This window comes from Cucumis melo, chromosome 4, assembly GCF_025177605.1.
Source record: "Cucumis melo cultivar AY chromosome 4, USDA_Cmelo_AY_1.0, whole genome shotgun sequence".
In the NCBI taxonomy this organism is placed as follows: domain Eukaryota; kingdom Viridiplantae; phylum Streptophyta; class Magnoliopsida; order Cucurbitales; family Cucurbitaceae; genus Cucumis; species Cucumis melo.
The window spans coordinates 24,570,922-24,589,837 of NC_066860.1; the positions used below are offsets into that span (position 1 = coordinate 24,570,922).

Sequence of the window (18,916 nt, forward strand, 5' to 3'; positions counted from 1 at the left end):
TCTACCAAAAATCGTTTTGATAATGGTACACGATCGTTTAGATTTGTAACAAAAAAAAGAGGAAGAAAAAAGAAGAAGAAAGACAAAATACCTAAGAATGAAAAAGGAATAAGAAGATAGTACCAAAGCGATGAGAGATGACAAAGAAATAAGAAATTCTAGAAGAGGAGATAAGAATTCATGAAAATAAAGGACGTTGGAATATGAAAAGGAGAAGTAATAATATGAAGAAGATGATTAGACATTCAACCTGAAATTCAAAACTAGGGTAAAATGAAAATTATGAAAATACATTAGTGACTTCATCAGTTTATATTTTATGTTACACAGTTTTTTTTTTCAATATCTTATGAGTTTATACATCAATATCATGTGATGTTTGGAAGGTTTAAAAAATTGATATATAGTTGTGAAATCCTTCAAGATTAAAATACGACATTAAAAATTACTAAACATATTGAGCAAAGTCTAAAGATCAAGTAGTTATAAAATTATAAATTCCAAAACTTCTTAAACTATTAAAGATTCAAATACAAAATAAACATGAATATACACTGAACTACAATCAATTGTTTTTTAAGTACAAATTTAAAATTGATGTATTAAAAAAATAAAAGGATTGGTATTTTAATGATAGAAATAATGATATTATTGTTAAGTAGTAAGGTAATGTAATGTAAAATAGTTGGCTACAAATATGAATAGACCACCCATCACGTTAGGACATTATAAATTCTTATTATAAGATTCACACAAATATCAAATAAATTAATAGATACATACTATTAAAGAAATAAGTGTAATCATTTTCTAAAACATCAATAATTTTCAAGATTATTAATAAAATATTTAAAGATCTCTTTTCAAACATATAACAAACCTGCAAAATAACAATTTTGAAAACAAAAAAAAATCTCAAACCCTACCATAAAAATACCAAAAAATATTCTGATACAGTTAGATTTGAATAATTCATTTTAAACTTTTTTTTTTTTTCAAGATTTAAAAAACCAATATGATTTTTAGATTTAATATAATTTTAAATTGAACAACCAAATAAGGGAAAAAGAGAGGAGTGGAAAAGAAAGACAATTGAAAGGAAGGAAAGAAAGAAAATAAAAAGGAAAGATAAATGATAAGCTTTTTTATTTTTAAGGTAAGACTAAGAACTCCGTAAATATTTTGGTTCAAATGATTAAAGTAAGATTATATTTTATTTTTAAGGTAAGTAAAAGCAATATTATTATTCTTAAAATTTGGGAATAAACTACTTGGAATATTATTTTTAACAAACGCACCAAACAGCGCGTACTCTTCAACCACCCTTACGTCAGCCTTACAACTGTTGATAAACGGCGGAAAGAACAGCCAAAAGCAACTCCAGAAGAAAAATCCCACCGTCACCGGAACCGTCACTATCGACGGCAGCGGCCGCATCCCCCACTTCTGAATCCATACTCTCTTCACCACCATCTCCCCCACCAGACATCCGCCGTGGAAAACGAAGAACGCCGACACCTCCCATGTCGGCGGCGGCCATTGACGAGACATGTAGAAGAACATCAGCTCGTGCATCACAGCCGATACGACAAACGTCGCCGTAACTCCGGTGATGGGGCCCCACCTGGAACCGAAAAGTTTGGAGGCAGCAGAGGCTGCGGGGCTGAAGACGGCGGGGCGGAGGATTCCAGTGACGACGAGGTTCCACCGCCGTCCCCAGAAGTCTTGAAGGGAGGTGGAGAAGTAAGGTTCGTGAAAGAGAGGGAGAAGTTCGACAGTGCCGCCGAAGGCGACGACGGAAGCGGCAGCGGCGAGGCTGAGCTCGAGGAGGAAGTAGATGTGGAAACAGAGGAAGAGCCAGTGGAGTTTTTGAGGGAGGATGTGGGTGTAATTATAGGCTTTCACCATAGCCGCCACTAGGAAGATCTTGACGGCGTAGCTTAATGGCGACTGGGGGTGGCGATTGTGGTCGGATTTTGAAGGTAATTCTCCATTAATGGCAAATTCAGAGGCTTTTTGAAGTGGGTTTTGTTTTAATTTGACTGGGAAGGAAGCTATTGCACAAAAGGTACCTGATCAAATGAGATTTAACTTTTAAAATGATTGTATAAAACTTAGATTAAGTTAAAAAATTTCTCTTTTAACTTTTAACATAAAAAAAAAAAAAAAAAAAAAACACGCCTGTCTATTCTAACTTTTAACTTTAACTTATATTGAAACTTGCAAATGAATATATATAATCAAGAATTGGGAATCATAAAACTAGTAGAAAGGAAACGAGAGAAGAAAAGATGAAAAGAGAGAGATACCGAGGGAGATTCCGGGGGCGGAGAGGGGGCCATGACCGGCGGAGAAGAGGAGGAGCTTGAAGTTGGCAAGCCAAGCGATGAAAAAGGCAGTAAGGCCACCCAGATGGAGGGAGTGAAGAAGAAGAGGAAGGTAAAGGAAGAGGGAAACGACGGGAAGAATGAAAAGAAATCTTGTAATTCCGTGGGGAATTCTTTTGCCGACGCCATAGCAATAACTCAAACAAATCCATGTTGATATCCAAACTTTTAAGAAATTCCCAATCTCCTCTTCCATTGTTTTTTTTATCTTTACACTTCGCCGGACCTCCGATCGGATTCTCTCTTCACTTTGAACTCCCTCATTCACTTTTGTGGTTCCCCTTTTAGTTTCCCCCAATCTAAGTCCTCTCTCAATTTTTTTTTTCTTTTTCAAATTTCATTTTTAAAAGAATGGTATAAGAAGATGGGCTAATAATTGTTAATATAATTATATATATTTTTTTGAAAATGAGCCATTTGGAAACAATTATGGAGCGTTTGGGGAAGGGTTGGATTATGGGGGTTAGGGTTATGTAATCCAACCCCCGTTTGGGGGAAGGGTTATATAACCCTAGTTTTAACTCCTTAACCCTTACTCAACCCTTCTTCAACACTTCTTAACCCCTCTTCAACTTTTCCTCAATCCTTCTTCACAACATTATCATAACACTTCATTCATAACCCTTCTCCCAAACACATCTTATCATAACACTTCCTCCATAACCCTTCCCCCAAACACATCTTATTATAATCCTAGGTTTATCTTAACACTGGGTTTATCATAACCCTAACCCCCCATAACCCAACCCTTCCTCCAAACGGCCCCTTAGGATTGTCGGGTTTAAATAGCCATGTGTAATTTTTTCCATTTTAGATTGAGTTTGAACTTTGTAACTCTTATTTTAAAAGTCAATATCAACAGATTTGAATTTTTCAAAAAAAAAAAAAAAATTGAATGTATCTGCCAATTCTTACAAGTTTGGTTAAAACATTCATGAATTTCCAACAAAGTTTGGTCAAAATTAAACCATTTTCATCAAATCTTCAATCAACCAGTCATGATTTCTGACCGAATCTTTAATGATACTCACGACTCATGAGATAGCTTAATTTTGGAGTCTTTTTTTTTTTAAAAAAAAAAAAAGTAACATGGAATATATAAGAACACCATCATACACAAAATTAAAGATTAAGAGATCCATTATTCTCAAATTTGAAGATTTATTAGATAAAGAAAATGTTAAATTATATATATAAAATAGACCCTAACTTTGGATTTTGTGTTATAAAAAACTTTTAAAAGTCTAAAAAAAAATAGTTTGGTATGTTAATAGTTATTAATTATTGTTTTAGTATGTTTCAAAGATAAAGTTTTATTTTGAAATTAAATGAAATCTGGTAGAATTTTATATTTTAACTTAAAATTTTTACTTTTATATTAGAACGCGGATAAATTTGGTATAAAATGGACCAATAAGAATATTTTTAAACATTTTTTTTTTAAGTTGAAGGATATTTATTAAACTTTTCGATAGTTGAGCTATGCTTGAAATAAAACTTAAATGATTTAATAAAAAAACATATTTTTAAGTTAAAAAAACATTTTTTTTTTTAATATTGGAAGGTTTAGGGTTTTTTTGTTTTACAAAAATACGATTTAGCATAAAGAAAAAATAAAAAAAATAATAATAACTAAAAATATGTCCAACACATCTAAAGATTTAGATAAAAAAATAGATATTGATGTATAAAAATTTAAGGATGAATTAAAGTTGTAATTGAATCTAAGCGGAAGTGTTTTGAGGAAAGTATTGGAATTATTTTGTTGGTCAAAGTTTTCATATTTTTGTATATAAAATAAATAGAAAAGTTATATATTTGGTGAGAGAATAAAGTATTGTTTATAGAAGTGAAGGTAAAAGCAGTTTGCCTAATTTAAATATAATTATTCCACCCACTACCTTAAGGAATTAAATAAATTATAGTATATGGTCAATCAAATGCCTAACTTTGTCCATCATATTTAATTTTAATATTAAATAAACTAATTACATTTTTAATTTGCATTATTCTCTAATTGTACTTTTCCTTCAATCACAAATTTCGATCCATATGAAATTTTGTCACTGCATCACCACAACAAAAGTCGGAGTAATTAAAGTTTGGAAAATTATAATGGATACTAATTTTAAGAATAGTTATTAAATATATAGCAACATTTTAAAAAATCGTAAATATGACGATAGTTTATAAATGATAAACTTTTATGGTTAATAGACAGTTATAGATCAATATTTAAAACATAGTTTATTAGTAATACACTATTGATAGATTTTTTTATATTTGTAATTTTCTAAAATATCTTTATATATCATCCTTCGAATTTGGTGCGCCAACTAAACTAACAAATAGTTGAAATTTGGGGCGACAAGAAGAATAACAAAATCAAAGGTTTACTTTGGATAAATAGTAAATTTATTTTTAAATTGTCAAAATAGCAAAACAGTTAATTTTCACATAATAAATGGGATAACTATGCCTTAAATGCTCATACCTATTTTACAATATAGACTCCTAAATACAATAGTAAAAAAAACCACAAATACCCTGTAATTAATACATACTATGCACTCTCTTATAATATCACATCTTCTGCATGCAACCACTCCAATCTCCATGAAAACCCTAGTGTTTCCTTCCCTTTTACTTCTTAAAAGCTTTCCAAGCGCATTTGTTCTTTCGTTTTTTAAAGGCTTTCCGGCGCATTTCTACCCTAGCTTTCTCTTTCGATTTTCCACTTTCGCTTTCTCTTTCGTCGCTTTTCCACAGTTGGTTTCTCGTCCGTCGCTTTTCCACCGTCTGCATGTCCTTCCTTTTTTAATCGGTTTGCACCACCCAAAGTATCAGTTGTTTCTTCTTCAACCTTTGAATTTTTCCTCTGTTTTCTGCATCGTCGCTTTCCACCTTCTTCTTTAGTACAAATTTTCGTTTCCCTTAATTCTGGTTGATTGTGTTTGGGTGAATCTTCTATTTTTGTTTCTCTTAATTCCGGTTGGTTGGCAAAATTAAAGATAGATCACATTTTATTTGGCATGATTTTAGGAAGGGCTGGGATTTGATTCTAAACTTAAGTAATTTTAGGAAATGGTTGCAATTTGAATTTGAATTTTACTTGGATTTGAAATTTGAATCTTTTAAATGATTTTTCGTTATTTTTTTAATGTTTTTATTAATAGTTAATTATTGCATCATCTTTATCAGGAAGTATTCATTGTATTAAAATTTTAGGATGTATTCTTTGCATTAAAATTTTAGGACGTATTCATTGCGTTAATAGCTAAAGTTTGAATATATAATTATTGAATGTAAAAATCAGAATAATTATCAAAATTAAAGATAGATCACATTTTATTTGACATAATTTTGGGGAGGGTTGAGATTTGATTCTAAACTTTAAGTATTTTCATTTTAAGGAATGGTTGGAATTTGAATTTGAATTTTACTTGAGATTTGAAATTTGAATCTTTTAAATGATTTTCCATTACTTTTTAATATCTTTGTTAATAATTAATTATTACATCATCTTTATCATTATTTTAGGAAGTATTCATTGCATTAAAATTTTAGAATGTATTCATTGCGTTAATAGCTAAAGTTTGAATATATAATTATTGAAGGTAAAAATCGGAATAATTAGGAATATTGAAACCAATTGAATATGTTTAGGGATATTTGAAAGAATATAATAATTTTTTGATTTAGTTAATTATTATCATAAGTGGATGTGTTCACAAATACTATTCGGATATGTGATATTTTATTTGATTTTTCGATCTCCTTAAATATACTGTATTTGAATCTGACAGTTTTCATCCGTTGAGGGGCAATTTCGGACCAAAAAAGTGGAAAACTATTTCAGGTAGTTAATTTTACCATAAATAAAAAAAAAATAACGGTTTGCTATTTTTCTAATTTCCATTCTTATATTTGTCATTTCCATGGATTCCGCCTAGGGTCCAATTCAATTTTAGCACAAATCCACCTTTTGAGCCCAAAAATAAACTGGACCTAAGCCCATGTAAGCCTTTCGAAGATCTACAAAGTATGACTCCAAATTCTGAAGATCTAAAGTTAGAAAGATTGAAGTTTTATTAAAGAATATAGTTTTCTTAAAGCTTCAAGTTATGAAGTGAAGATTTAAAGATAGAAGCTTTCCTCAAGTCTATCCTCTCAATAAGCTTTGGAGACCAAGAAACTTCCAAACCCAACTACCTAATCCAAACACACCCATCCTCCAATAAAATCAACAAATCCAAAAACCGGTATTTTTTAGAAAATCATCGAACCTAAATGTCGGTTATTTGAAAAAAAAAAATAAAAAAAACTTAAGAATTAAACTTTACTTTTAGAAACATAAACATCAAATAATCATGTGATATACTCCTTGCATTAAAATCAATATTAATATTAAGTTCATTTTCACGAATTAAATTTAATCTCATGAGCATTTGTTTAATCTAAAAGAGAGAAATTTAATTTTTTTAAAAATCGATTAGTATGTTCGAAAAATGGTATTTTTTAATTAGATTTATATGGAACATAATAAAAAAAAGAGAAAAATTAAGTTTAAACCTCCAAATATTGAATGTTGTATCAATTGAATTTGTTAACTAACTAATAACAGTATTAATAAATTAAATTACAAGTATTTAGGAGGGTATAAATTTACAATGGGTCTATTCTACATTATTAATATGTTGAAAAGAAAACATTATACAAAACTTATAATTATGTTATAATTAAACTAATTTAGTCTTTTAAATTAAATATTATTGTTTTTGGAATGGTGCATACATCAATCATAGTAAAATCCAGGCTATTTAAAAGGCGGTGTACATATCATGAGAATTAATGCAAATTATAATAATAATTAATAACCCAAGAGAGAGAGAGAGACAAAGTTCAAAATATATCGCTATATAAGTGCATACGTCAGCAACTATGATTAAAATATGTACTCTTTCAACTAAGTTGGGATCTCTATTTGACTTCCATTCTAAAAACACAAAAACCCACAAAAGTGGTCTGTTTTCTAATTACCTTTATTATTTTATTTTCCCTTACATTTCTTTCTTTTTTTTTTTTTTTACTAAATTTTATTGTGTGTATTAAAATATACTCTCCTTCATATTTCATTTGATTAGTTTATAATTTGAGCAAATTAAATATTGATCAATTAATTTAGACTATATTATTTGTAATTACTTTTAAAATGCTTTAAGTAGATTTTTGATTAAAGTAAATGTATGAACTATTTAATCGACGAAAGTTCAGTGATTTAATCATCAATGATTGTAATTTGATCAATTTCAAAAGAGAGAGAAAATAAAAAGATAGTACATAGTAGTGTTCAAGAAAATTGTGGTGTCACATGGTAATAATTTTATAAGATGGTTAGATATAAATTAATGGCATGACATATTGGACCTATATATAATAAATATATATATATATATGTTCCACGTGGTTCACTTATAGCCATTATTTAATCATTGGAAAATAAAAAGATACAAAATGAAAAACTATTAAATTCCGTTTATATCCTTCTTTTTCACAAACTAGAGAAAGAGAAAAAAAAAATGGAGGGAGAAATCGTAAACTTAACCAAGGTATGGTTAACCGTATGTATCTCTCTCTCTTACTGCCACGCCACCGGCAAACTCCTCAATCCCGGCGTCGCCCGCTTCCTCGCCATCGCCCCTATCGTCCTCCTCTTCTTCCTCCTCCCTCTCCAACTTACTTCCATCCACTTCGGCGGCGCCACCTGCTTCTTCGTCACTTGGCTCGCCACCTTCAAGCTCCTCCTCTTCTCTGCCGGCGACGGCCCTCTCTCCACTACCCCCCCGCTTTCTCTCCGCCGATTCATAGCCATATCTTGTTTGCCCATCAAGATCCTGGAACACCCCTCGGAGAAATCGGTCCCTACCAATAATCGAGCGCAAACCCTTCACGAAAAACCCAAATCGCTTCTCAACTACTCGATTAGAGCCCTGATCGTTGTCCTGATGGTGAAATTGTACGATTACTCTGAGTTTTTACACCCAAAACTTGTTCTGTTCATTTATAGTTGGCACGTTTACCTTCTCCTTGAGATTATTCTGGCGATTACCCAGTTTTTTGGTCGTAACCTGCTCGGAATCGAGCTGGAACCGCAATTTCGGGATCCGTACTATTCGACTTCGCTTCAGGATTTTTGGGGAAGGCGATGGAATCTGATGGCGACGAATATTCTTCAGCCGGCGGTTTACAAGCCGACGGTGAAGATGGCTGCTAAGGTAATAGGGAGGATGTGGGCGCCGTTGCCGGGGGTGATGGCGACGTTTTTGGTGTCGGCAATGATGCACGAACTGATATTTTATTATTTGGGGAGAATGAGGCCGAACTGGGAGATCACGTGGTTCTTTGTTATACATGGAATTGCTTTGACGGTGGAGATTATGATGAAGAAGATGTTGCCTGAGAAGCGGAGGTTACCGGCGAAGGTGTCGGTGCCGGTGACTCTAGTTTTCATATTCTCGACGGCAATTTGGTTGTTTTTTCCGCAGTTCGTGAGACTGAAGTTGGACGTGAGAGCGTTTGAAGAATACGCGGCGTTGGCCAATTTTGTGAAGAAAGTCGCTTTCTCGTTGGTCGGTTGAGTTTTCTTTTACTTTCTTTCGGGGTCGGTCACGGCCATTGTTTGGTGGTTATTAATTGTATTAGATCCGAAAACTATTTATTAAATTTCATGAAATATATTTTCTCTTTGTAATCTAAAATAAATTAAATTAAATAGAAGTTAAATTAAGAAAATATTAATTCTCTAAAAATTCAATCTATTTGAAATTTCAACAAATACCTAAATATAACAAAAATCCATCAAACAATTTGGTATCAATAACAACATTCATAACCTCAAAAAAAAAAAAAAAAAAAAAAAAAAAAAACACTAATGGGACAAATAATATTTATAATACTTTTCCTTTCTAGAGTTGATGGTAAATGAAATCATATGAAAATATTATAATTAAAATTCCTGTGTTACCTGATTAAAGTTGAGAGCGATCCCATTTGCTAGTCTTTTTTAAAATTCAATCCCTACTTTTGAAGTTTACATAATACATCTGTGTCAATTCAACTATGTTTATGTTAATTGAACTATACAAAAGCATAATAATTTTTAAGAGTTCTTGTTTTTTTTTTGTAATTTGAAATTTTGAATCGATAAAAAATGATATTTTTACATTTTTGCTTTTATCTCATCAATAAACAAGTCTGATCCTATGTGAATCAGCCTTGTTGAGGAGATATTTGGAGACCAAATTCTTTCAAATTTTTGGAGTATGCAGAACTTCCTTCAGCACAAGCGTTTTGCCGGATGTGAATTTCAGTTCTACTTCTCTAATACCGGCCACCTTAGTTGTGTGATGATCTCCTAGAAGGATATTCTTATCTTTAACTTCATTATATTTTCTAAAAATACTAAGGTTGCGGCAGACATGGCAGGATGCACCGATTTCTAGCCACCAACCTTCAGACCCCCTAGTTACATTAACTTCAGATATCATAGCTACTAATTCATCTTCTATCAGGTTCACCTGCGTAGCATGACGACTCTTGTTTCTACAATTTATAGCTAAATGACCAGGCTTATTACAATTATAATAAACAATTTGTACCGTACTTCTAAACTATGGGTTGTTTTGTTTGTTGGATTCTCGTTTCATCTTGTTTCCTTTCGGCTTTAGGTCCGGTTTTCAGAACTGCAGTGGGCTTCTTTTTGAGGATATCGTTCACCTTTTCTTTTTTATCATGCTTCCTTGCTTCCTCCTCTATCCTTAGCCTCGTGATTAGACTTTCCAGTGAGAACTCCTTGGTTTTGTGCCTTAGGGTGTTCTTGAAATCCTTCCACAGTGGAGGTAATTTATCAATAATAACAGCAATTTGAAATTGATAATTGAGTGGCATACCTTCACTGATAATCTCGTGGGCTATTTTCTGGATTTCATGTGATTGTGCCTCCACGGATTTGTCAGTCATTTGATATCTTAGGTATCAGCTGACAGCGTACTTCTTCGATCCCGCTTCTTCAGTATCGTACTTCTTTTGTAGTGCATCCCACACTTCTTTTGCAGTAGTCATGGTACTATAATAATCATATAGTTCACCAGTAAGACAATTAAGAATTAGGTTCTTACAGATGAAGTCAGTTTCTGTCCAGGTGGAGAGGTTCTTTAGTTGTTCTTCTGTAGGATCTTTTTCTGAAACCTTCGGCTTTTCAGTAGTACAAGTAGTTCACCTTCTTCAGCATGAGAAAAAATAACATCTTTTGTTTCCACCTTTTGAAGTGTGCTCCTTCAAAACGGAATGGACGGTTGAGATCAGAAGATATCAAGTCAGATTGGATTTTTCCGGCCATTACAGAAGAAAAGAACGTCTTAAAAATGTTGTTGCACTTCGGTCTTCAATGCAAAAAATCGTCCAAATCTGGAAAATAATGATGAAAGAAACGAGGCAGCAGCTGAACAGATTGTTAAAAAGAACAAAGACTACAAAACAGAAATTGGATTAGTGAAAGGCTGAGTCGCAGAACACACTCTCTTTAAGACGTACGTTTTGCGGCTCTGCTCTGAATCGTGCAAACAGAATTATGCCTCGTCGTCTCCAGGATAAAACGACCCTTTTTCGTCAATTAGTTTTGCACAGAAACTAATTGAAATCGAAATACTAAAAAAGAACAACTTGAAAAACTTTTAAAAGAATGAGAATTTGAGAGAAGATTGTTTATTGTGTGTTGTGAGAATGAGAGTGAGGGATCTATTTATAGTGGTGGAGGATTAGTAACGATAAAAAAAATTTAATTGTGAAACGTTACAAATTTATTATAATAAAACTTTTAATGGTCAAAAAATTAATTTTGTAACGTTTAACGGTTAAAAAATTAATTTTGTAACGTTCAATGGTCAAAAAATTAATTTTGTAACGTTTAACGGTCAAAAAATTAATTTATAACAAACGTTTCATAATTCCTTATAATTTTTCATCCAATAATCTCCCACTTGAAAAATTTTTACTATCAGTCCTCCACTTGAAAATTTTTAAAAACATTTTCATCGAGCAATGTCTGTCTCTATAACGTTGCGCTTAAGTAAAGGTGTCTGGTTGACTTGAACCTTTATGTAGTGACAATAGTTTAAAGTATTGTAAAATAACTCGTAGTTTTGAACTTTACTTCTAACGCTATTACACACAACATTATTTGAGTGAAGTTCTAAAATAGCCCGTGCTTTATGACCTTGAACGTATACCCCAGTTTAGTGAATGCTCTAGGATCTGCTTAAAACTCCATAGGAAGCGACCCTCGCTTCCACATTCACAAAGGTGAATCTATCAAGAGTACTCCTGTAGCTAGGTACCCTACTTGAGATCAAGTATAGATTTCATTAAGAACAAAGTTCAGCCTCATCATACGCTTCAGGATGTCATGCTAATCACTAGACCATAAGAATGAGACTTTTAAATATTTAGCATGATTCTCGTCATATTACTTGTGACAATTATTACCCATTGAACTTGTTTCTTGGGATCTCCAATCTTTCAAGTTGGGTTTACCTCACAGTAATTCAAGTTTTAATAGGCTTGAGTCCTATTCTTTCTGAGGTTTTAAAAACCTTTTCTCTAGCGAGTCCTTTCGGCAAAGGATCAGCTAAGTTATCGTCAGACCGTACATAATTCACTATCACTGTACCAGTAGTGAGCAATTCTCTAATGGTACTGTGCTTACGACGTATCTGTCGTCTCTTACCATTATAGTAACGATTTTGAACTTTTGTAATAGCTGCAGTACTATCATAATGGATTAGTACGGCTGGTATTGGTCTTTTCCATGTGGGAATCTCTGGTAGCAAGCTTCGGAGCCAGCTTGCTTCTTCACTAGCAGCAACTAGTGCTATCATCTTTGACCCATCGTTGATTGCGCTAAGATCGTCTGTTTCTTGGATTTCCAAGCCACAGCTCCTCCTGCTATATTAAAAATATAGCCACTTGTAGCTTTTGAGTCATCTGAGAGGGAGTTCCAATCAACATCTCTATAACCTTCAAGTACAGCGGAAAACTTGTTATAATGTAATCCTAGTTTTTGGATTTTCTTAAGGTATCTCATTACTCTCTCTATCGCATTCTAATGTTCTAGATTGGGTCTGCTGGTAAACCTACATAGTAATCCTACAGCGTAAGCTATGTCTGGTCTAGTGCAATCAGCAACATACCTCAAACTAACTATGATACTAGCGTACTCGGATTGGTTAACACTGTCACCAGTGTTCTTGAATAATTTCACACTAGAGTCATAAAGTGTACAAGCTGGTTTACTATTGAAGTAGTTGTACTTCTTTAGAATCTTTTCTATGTAATGAGATCGATCTAAAGAAATTCCATTTTCAGTTCTTGTAATTTTGATGCCTAAGATTACATCAGCTTCACCTAGATCTTTCATGTCAAAATTTACACTCAACATAGATTTTACATCATTTATGACGTGCAAGTTTGATCTAAAGATTAACATGTCATCTACGTATAGACATATGATAATACATAGCCTACCTTCTGTCTTATAGTAGATACATTTGTCACTTTCATTTACTTTGAATCCTTTTGACATAAGTAAGTTATCAAACTTTTTGTATCATTGCTTGAGAGCTTGTTTTAGGCCATAGAGGGATTTATTTAGTTTGCAAACTTTGGATTCTTGGCCATGAACTATGAAACCTTCAGGTTGTTCCATGTAAATCTCTTCTTCTAAATCACCATTTAGGAAAGCAGTTTTAACATCCATCTGATGGATTAAGAGATTGTTTAGGGCAGTTATAGATATCAACACTCTAATAGAGGTGATTCTAGTGACCGGGGAAAAAGTATCAAAGAAGTTTATGTTTTTCCTATGCCTAAATCCTTTTGCTACTAATCTAGCCTTATACTTATCTACTGATCCATCAGGTTTGAGTTTCTTCCTTAAAACCCATTTGCAGCCTATAGCTTTACATCTAGGGGGTAAGTCAACTAGATGCCAAGTTCTATTGGATTCAAGAGAGTCCATTTCATCATTGATAGCTTCTTGCCATAAATTGACATCTACTGAGGATAATGCTTCTGTTAGATCTTTTGAATCTTCTACGTTGTACATTTCAAAGTCTTCTCCAAAGTCTTTTACTGTTCTAGCTCTCTTGCTTCTTCTAGGTTTAGGATCTACTTCCTTGTCTTGGGTTTGGATCCTAATTGAAGGTAGACTACTGAAACTTGAGCCCCCACTAGTTTGACTATATAGGCCCCACTATTTCTAGATTTAAAAGGAAATCTATCCTCGAAAAAATCTATGTCATTCGATTCTATGATTACTTTGTTTTCTAAGTCATAGAATCTATAGGCTTTACTATTTTCAGCGTATCCTATGAAGACACATTCATAGGCTATACTTGCTAATTTCCTTCTTTTTGGATAAGGTATTCTAACATAAGCTAGACAACCTCAAGTTCGAAGATAAGACAAGTTTGGTGTTTTATGTTTAAGGACTTCATATGGTGAAGTTTTACTGTTTGATTTAGGAATCCTATTAAAAACATAATTAAGAGTCTTAATCATTTCACCCAACCAACATGGTGCGGCTCTTGACTCAAGTAAGGTAGCAACTACTAACTCAGTTAGAGTTCTATTCTTTCTTTCTGCTTTTCCATTCATTTTAGGAGAATAAGGCGCAATAGTTTCATGTATTATTCCTTTTGAGTTATAAAACTCATTGAAAGCAATTGAATCATATTCAGTTCCTCTATCACTACGAAGTCTCTTAATTCTTTTGTTAAACTGGTTCTCTATTTTAGTTATAAAGACTTTGAACATTTTATATGCATCACTTTTATTTTTAAGCAGATAAATAAAAGTGTAGTCAGAACAATCATCTATAAAGCTAATTACATACCTTTTACTGTTTCTAGTTAAAGTGCCATCAAATTCACATAAGTCAGAATGAATTAATTCCAAAGGCTCTGTTACTCTAGTTACAGACTTATGCGAGGTTTTAGTTATCTTAACTTGACTACAACATGCACATTTCTCAAAATCATGCAGAGATAACTTAGGTATAAGATTTAACCTACTCATGTTACTAATTAATCTTCTATTAACATGACAAAGTCTAGCATCCCAAACATTAAAAGAAGTCAACATGTAAGTAGAAGATACAATCTTATCAATTTCCAGATTCAATTTGAACATGTCATCAGTAGCGTAACCCTTCCCCACAAACACATTGTTTTTAGTTAAAGTAAACAAGTTTGATCATATGGTTTGGGTGAATCCAGCCTTGTTGAGGAGATATTTGGAGACCAAATTCTTTCAAATTTCTGGAGATGCAGAACTTCCTTCAGCACAAGCGTCTTGCCGGATGTGAATTTCAGTTCTACTTCTCCAATACCGACCACCTTGGTTGTGTGGTGATCTCCTAGAAGGATATTCTTATCCTTAACTTCATTATATTTTCTAAAAAGACTAAGGTCATCGCAGACATGGTGGGACGCACCGGTGTCTAGCCACCAACCTTCAGAACCCCCAATTATATTAACTTCAGATATCATAGCTACTAATTCATCTTCTATCAGGTTCGCCTGCGCAGCATGACGACTCTTGTTTCTACAATTTATAGCTAAATGACCAGGCTTATTACAATTATAACAAATAATTTGTATTGTACTTCTAGACTGTGGGTTGTTTTGTTTGTTGGATTCTCGTTTCATCTTGTTTCCTTTCGACTTCAGGTCCGGTTTCAGAATTGCAGTGGACTTCTTTCTAGGGATAACGTTCACCTTTTCTTTTTTATCATGCTTCCTTGCTTACTCCTCTATCCCTAGCCTCGTGATTAGACTTTCCAGTGAGAACTCCTTGGTTTTGTGCCTTAGGGTGTTCTTGAAATCCTTCCACAATGGATGTAATTTATCAATAATAACAGCAACTTGAAATTGATCATCGAGTAGCATACCTTCACTGATAATCTCGTGGACTATTTTCTGGATTTCATGTGATTGTGCCTCCACGAATTTGTCATCAGTCATTTGATATCTCAGGTATCAACTGACAACGTACTTCTTCGATCTCGCTTCCTCAGTATCGTACTTCTTTTGTAGCGCATCCCACACTTCTTTTGTAGTAGTCATGGTACTATAATAATCATATAGTTCATTAGTAAGACCATTAAGAATTAGGTTCTTACAGATGAAGTCAGTTTCTGTCCAGGTGGCGAGGTTCTTTAGTTGTTCTTCTGTAGGATCTTTTTCTGAAACCTTCAGCTTTTCAGTAGTATAAGCAGTGGCCACCTTCTTCAGCGTGAGGAAAAATAACATCTTTTGTTTCCACCTTTTGAAGTGTGCTCCTTCAAAACGGAATGGACGGTTGAGATCAGAAGACATCAAGTCGGATTGGATTTGTCCGGCCATCACAGAAGAAAAGAACGTCTTAAAATTGTTGTTGCACTTCAGTCTTCGATGCAAAAAATCGTCCAAATCCAAAAAATAATGATGAAAGAAACGAGACAGCAACTGAAGGGATTGTTAAAAAGAACAAAAACTGCAAAATAGAAACTGGATTAGTGAAAGGCTGAGTCGCGGAACACGCTCTCTTTAAGACGTATGTTTTGCAGCTCTACTCTGAATCGTGCAAATAGAATTATGTCTCATTGTCTCCAGGATAAAACAACCCTTTTTCGTCAATTAGTTTTGCACAGAAACTAATTGGAACTGAAACACTAAAAAAAGAACTGCTTAGAAAACTTTTAAAAGAATGAGAATTTGAGAGAAGATTGTTTGTTGTGTGTTGTGAGAATGAGAATGAGGGATATATTTATAGTGGTGGAGAATTAGTAACGGTAAAAAAAATTTAATTGTGAAACGTTACAAATTTATTATAATAAAACGTTTAACGTTCAAAAAATTAATTTTGTAACGTTTAACGGTCAAAAAATTAATTTGTAATAAACGTTTCATAATTCCTTATAATTTTTCATCCAATACATATTAACGAAGAAGAAAGAAGAAAAAGTCCATGGAAGATTTTAACAATGTTCTCCAAAGCTGCAAATTAGATTATTATTATTATTACTACATAGTTGAAGTGAGAAGAAGAAGGAAAAAACTAAGAATTGGGGTCAAAGTAGTGACTTCGCATAATATTAATGCAAGAAAAGACTTGGAAGTTACTCGACTTTTAAACTTTAGACTAATTTCAATAAGAAAATTATAGATTGAATTTTTGAAAATTTCATTCTCTTGATGTTTCATAAACTGTCAATTTATCAACTATTTTTTTAGATTATTGTTAACATGATTTTCCAATGATTCTATATCTCTATAAAGTCAAACCTTTTCATAAGCCAACCAAAAAATGTATACAACTCAATAAAATATATGACAACAACCATTCACTTAGGCATCACATAATATTAGACACACGACACATACCATTTTATCAATATGATATGCGATTTCGTATAGATTGCCTTGTCAACCTATCTCATCTTGACACTCTACGTTCACAAAGCACCTAACTGTACAGCCCCAAAAGATCAAAAAAAAAAAAAAAAGAAAGAAAGAAAGAAAGAAAGAAAGAAAGAAAGAAAGAAAGAAGAGCACCCTTTCTAAATAAATTACTTTTTCAATATGCGTTTCATCCCTGAGTTTTGTCTGGTTTATAAAAGTATACCTCATTTGATCATTGAATTTTAAAATTTACATTTTCAATCTCTGAATTTTCTAAAATAGATTTAAAAGATTCTTCAAATAACTTTTATGTTTTTACTTTAAATTAGAAGGATAATTTCTAAAAATCCCAAAATTTTAGAACTATTTTTTTTTTAATTTTAAATATCATTTTTTAAAAAATAAAACAAAAGAAAATTTATGTTTAAAAATTCAAAGACTAAAAACATATATTTTGAAAATAAAAAATCAAATGAAAATGTTATTATAAATTTAGAAACAGGAAAAGTAAATTTTTAAAATTGTTAAAACAAACGAATGAAGATACGTCAAAAACACAATTTTCCTTACATATAATTACCATAATTTGTAAACTTTAGTTTCATGAATATACAATAAATCCTAACATTGTATATAACGATAAATACCATGATCTTTGAACTAGATAACTTTACAAATTTAAAATTAGTTAAAGAACAATATACCTTGATCCATGAATAATTTTCTTAAGAAATTGTGTTCTCTTACTTGCCTTCCTTTTAGACTAAATTTAAGTTTCTTGATGGGAAGAACAAACTATTTAATGAGGTAGTGAGAGGACCAATCCCTAAGGTTCTATTTATAGACACCATCCATCGTGGTGTTAAATTAGGACATTATCTTTTAACCTAATGGGCCTAATAAAATAATAAGTCCAAAAGGGATAAATAATAGATAATGCAATTGGGCCACATTAATGATAGTATTATATTTAAGAATAAATCTAACATTCTCTGGCCCATTGACATTATTTATCATATACGTTCATAGACATAATGCGCAAAATTAAACTTCATAACATATCGTGTCAAGTCAAATAAACTACTAAAGGATCACGGCGGTCATACATCATTGCATTAACATACTCCCTTCCATGTATCACTGAAATAGTTCTTCTATTAACATGATCTATAATAAAGATAATCAATAATGGTCCAACAATAAGTGTCTTTATCAAAGACGATGTCCTGTTTGGTTTACATAATTCTTTTATGTATATATTAATCATAAGAACAGAACCATAAGATAAAATCAGAAACAATAAATAAATGAGCTCAAAGTGTCAAATAACATAATCTTGATATCAATGATGATATCTACTGATGCCTATACGTTCAACGTGATCATTGAACGTCTTTGGTGGCAATCCTTTAGTCAGTGGATCCGCAATCATAAGTTTACTGCTAATGTGTTCAATTGACACCCTTTGTTTCTGAACTTCTTCTTTAATGACAAAGTATTTTAATTCCATATGTTTAGCACCTTTAGAATACTTGTCATTTTTTAGAAGAAAACTGCTATAGAATTATCACAATAAATTCTCAGCGGCTTGGCAATACTGTCAACAATTCCAAGTCCTGAGATAAAGTTTCGCAGCAATAAACCATGAACTGTAGCCTCAAAGCATGCTACAAATTCAGCTTCCATAATGGATGCAGCGATAGTAGACTGCTTTACACTTTTCCATGAAATTGCTCCTTCAGCTAACAGGAACAAATAGCCAAAACTGGATTTTCTTGTATCCACACATCCGACAAAATCTGAATCTGAATATCCAATCACCTCAAGATGATCAGATCTCTTGTAAGCAAGCATATAATCCTTTGTTCCTTGCAGATACCTTAAAACTTTATTTGCAGCTTTCCAATGATCCATTCTTGGATTACTTTGATACCTGCCTAGCATACCCACAGCAAAACTGATGTCTGGTCTAGTGCAAGTTTGTGCATACAATAAGCTTCCAACAATAGATGTATAAGGAATAGTTTCCAT

At 32.5% G+C, this 18,916-nt stretch overlaps 2 protein-coding genes across 2 annotated transcripts; both read right to left on the bottom strand.

The window, feature by feature from the left end:
• Positions 1-1,116: 1,116 nt before the first annotated feature.
• LOC103500392 (acyl-CoA--sterol O-acyltransferase 1-like) lies at positions 1,117-2,745 on the bottom strand. The gene is made up of 2 exons (XM_008463675.3): positions 2,310-2,745; positions 1,117-2,072 (listed from the first exon to the last, which is right to left on the bottom strand). The coding sequence occupies exons 1-2, from the start codon at positions 2,581-2,583 to the stop codon at positions 1,207-1,209; spliced, it is 1,140 nt and encodes a 379-aa protein (XP_008461897.2). The 5' UTR covers positions 2,584-2,745; the 3' UTR covers positions 1,117-1,206.
• Positions 2,746-17,951: 15,206 nt separating this feature from the next.
• Positions 17,952-18,916, bottom strand: LOC127148972 (secreted RxLR effector protein 161-like). The gene is made up of 2 exons (XM_051083409.1): positions 18,484-18,916; positions 17,952-18,052 (listed from the first exon to the last, which is right to left on the bottom strand). Exons 1-2 carry the CDS (start codon positions 18,914-18,916, stop codon positions 17,952-17,954), a joined length of 534 nt encoding a protein of 177 aa, XP_050939366.1.